At 51.9% G+C, this 3,077-nt stretch overlaps 1 gene segment (V, D, J or C); it reads left to right on the top strand.

Annotated features, from left to right (window-relative positions):
• Window positions 1–1,147: 1,147 nt before the first annotated feature.
• On the top strand, window positions 1,148–2,031 carry LOC127528349 (immunoglobulin lambda variable 5-39-like). The segment is given in 2 exon segments: window positions 1,148–1,422; window positions 1,574–2,031. Coding segments are annotated over 2 exon segments (504 nt in total).
• The last annotated feature ends 1,046 nt before the right edge of the window (window positions 2,032–3,077 follow it).

Here is a 3,077-nt window from a genome sequence, read left to right as displayed (position 1 = left end):
TATTGTCAAATCACAGTAACAGAAGTCCCCTGTGATACGGATCAGCATATTAAAGGCACTATATAACAGCATTACTGATACAAGCTCCATTGCTGTGTCCCATAGGACTTCAGAAGGCCACCTCACCTAGCAGCGAGGTGACTGAAAACTCGTCACAGTAACATTTAGTGTTAAAGGCACAATAGAACATCAGACCACAGCACAGATGACCTGTTTGGTCCCACGGTGGACCACCTGACTTTGGGTACCTTAGGGTGCTTGTGGATGACCAACATACAAGATGGGCCCGTGTCACCTCTATTTGCTGTGCAGCTTGACCTCCTTTGGTGCTGGCAGGTCACCCTTGAGAGCCATCTGCCAGTCTGCTGTGGCCAGTGCCGCATCTTCTGTGTGGCAGTGGAGTGCAGGTGATGCCCAAAGGCTCAGGAGACATTGACATGCATGGCTGACCAAGTCCTGGGAGTCACACTGCACCCACTGGAGAAACTAGTGGAGCAAAAGGTCACTCAGAAGTCTGCTTAGTCTTTTGGGCAAACACCTGGTTGGGCCCAAATAAGCAGAGGGACACCTCAGATAACAGACAGGTGACATCGGCTTTGCACCAAGGAGAGCCACGTGGTGGTGAGGGGTGAGGTGGCACTTCAGACATAATTTTTGAAATCCTTCAGCTGTGCTTTCCTTCAATAAACCCCAAGTTAGACAGATGGAAATGTCATGTGACCCCCGTCTCAAAGTGGGAGCTCCGAGATGGACGGCCATCTTGTGACATGGACTTTCCAACTGGGTCAGCCAGAGAGCCCATATTTGTGGTGGTCGTGTATGTGCCGCGATGAGTGCACCTTGAAAGCGCTGGCTTTGTTCTTTGTATTCACCTTAAGCTCGTTTTTAAATGATTTTTAATTCGAATTAGCAAGTCAAGAGCGAACTCGCGTTTTTTGCCAAAAATTCAAGAAACGTTACAGGAATCTCACCAAATAGGAAGGGGAGACGTCGGTGGGAAGTCGGGAATTCCATAGGGGATAACTGTCGTGGGCATCGGGGTCTGAAACAAAATGGAAGATTAGGCGTAGCTGGAGAGAACTGGGACAAGACTGGCAATCGTGAGGCCGAAGAACTCCAAGAATGGGCCAATCAATCAATCAATCAATCAATCAATCAATCAATCAATCAATCAATCAATCAATCAGGGCTCGCGTTGCACGTATTCCCTCTCTATAAATCCAGTAGCCGGCAGAGCTGCACGGGACCCTCCTTGTCGCTCAGTGAGTCCCGCAGTGGTCACACCGGCCCGCCTCTTGTGGCACGCCGGGCGTGGCCGCTCATTGCCGAAAAGCGCCGCACGCAGGCTGAGGAACATTCGTCATTTTTAGTGCAGGATGGCGCGGACCCCCAGCGCGGTGCTCTTTTGGACCCTCTTAGCAGGTAGCTGCGCCTTTTCTCCTGCACGGTGTGTGCGCGCGCGAGTTTACTTTTATTTTTTTACTCTTCAAGTAAACTTTTCTTTCTTTCTTTCTTTCTTTCTTTCTTTCTTTCTTTCTTTCTTTCTTTCTTTCTTTCTTTTTTACTCTTGCAGACCTCACGGGTACCTCGGTGGCTCTGCTTTCTCTCACCAAGCCGCCAGGCAGCTTCGGCGTCTTTCCGTGCACCTTGGACTCGCAGAGCGTCACTAAGAACATCATCCACTGGTACCGGCAGAGAGCGGGCCAGCCCCTGGAGTGGCTCCTGTACATCAAGTCCAATACGGACAGGAAATTCGCTCCGGGGGCCGACGGCAAGTTTACGGCCATGAAGGACAAGGACTCGTGCCTGCTGTCGGTGCTGAACTTGGAAAGGAACGACGCGGCGGTCTACGCGTGCGCCTACTGGAGCTACAGCAGCACGACGCTTCGGGGAGCGCGGCGGCCGCGACATAAAGTGTTGATTGTAGGGCGACAGCAGGGGTCGCGTGAACCGGCGAGAGGACACGTCGGTCGCTGCGGTGACTTCGTCGTTGTCACCTACTTTCAGTCTCGGGCGTTATCAGTCGGATAGGCGGACCCCCTGAATGAAGTTAACGGGGAATGCGCACGCGTTTAAATGTCAGACCACAAACATAAAGTGTAAGGTGAGGACCAGAGAGACCACCAGAGAGGGTTCAGAAACAGACAAATGCGTGCAGACCAACAACTAGGAAGAGAAAGGAGCTGCTAATGTGAATAAGAAATGCAAACCCTTCACGGCCCACTCTGAAGCCCCCCGAATGTTGTACAGTCACTGCCCATGTCCTTCCATCCTCCTCCAGGTTTACTTAACGCCTCGACTCCTGGGCTGGGCACAGGGTTGGCATGGCTTCATGCCGCTGGTAGCTCTTGGTGGCTTTATTGTCAGCTCTTCCTACTGGCCATTGTGGGCGTTGGTGCCTCTGATGTGGGAATTGTGGCTCTCAGTTTTCATCCCTTGAGTTACTGGTGACTGAAGTGGATCGGGGGGCTGTAGCATTTTGTGGCCGTTTGGATGGTCCTTTCTGTGGTCAGCTGGGGGTTATGTGCCAAACATTCCACTCCTTGGTGAATTTTGAGAATGCTTTGGGGGTCCTCATCCATTATGAGCACATCTGGAGCTCCACAACTTTCTAAGCCATTTTTGAGGTGGGCACAGCTGGTATCTGGCAGTGTGGCAGGGTGGTTAAAGCTCTGGACCTCAATCCCTGAAGCGGTGTGTTCAGCCACTTCCAATGACAGTGTGTGACCCTGAGCACGTCATTTCACCTGCTTGTCCTCCATGTCTGGGAGATGAGCCGTCTGGAATGGTAACCCTCCACCACTAGGTGGTGCTCTTAGTGTGACCTCACAATTGTCCAGCGCTGTTCTATCTGCAGGACAATCAGGTGGAGTCGCTGGACTTGAAGGTTCCTTCTTCTGGTCACCAGGGTCAGCGTGCATTTCCTTGATCTTGTCCACCAGCCACTCTGTTTAGCGCAGTTCACGAATTCTGTGTGGCCTTCATGAATGTGCTGCAGCACATCTTGTCACGTGCATTAGGCTGTGACAATTCTGGTGCCAACCAGCTTCCCACTGACAGAAGCTGAGAGGGGCTTC

The sequence above is a fragment of the Erpetoichthys calabaricus genome, chromosome 6, assembly GCF_900747795.2.
Source record: "Erpetoichthys calabaricus chromosome 6, fErpCal1.3, whole genome shotgun sequence".
NCBI classification, from domain to species: domain Eukaryota; kingdom Metazoa; phylum Chordata; class Cladistia; order Polypteriformes; family Polypteridae; genus Erpetoichthys; species Erpetoichthys calabaricus.
Note: the sequence above shows the minus strand (reverse complement) of the source record. Positions and strands in the feature narration are given on the sequence as shown.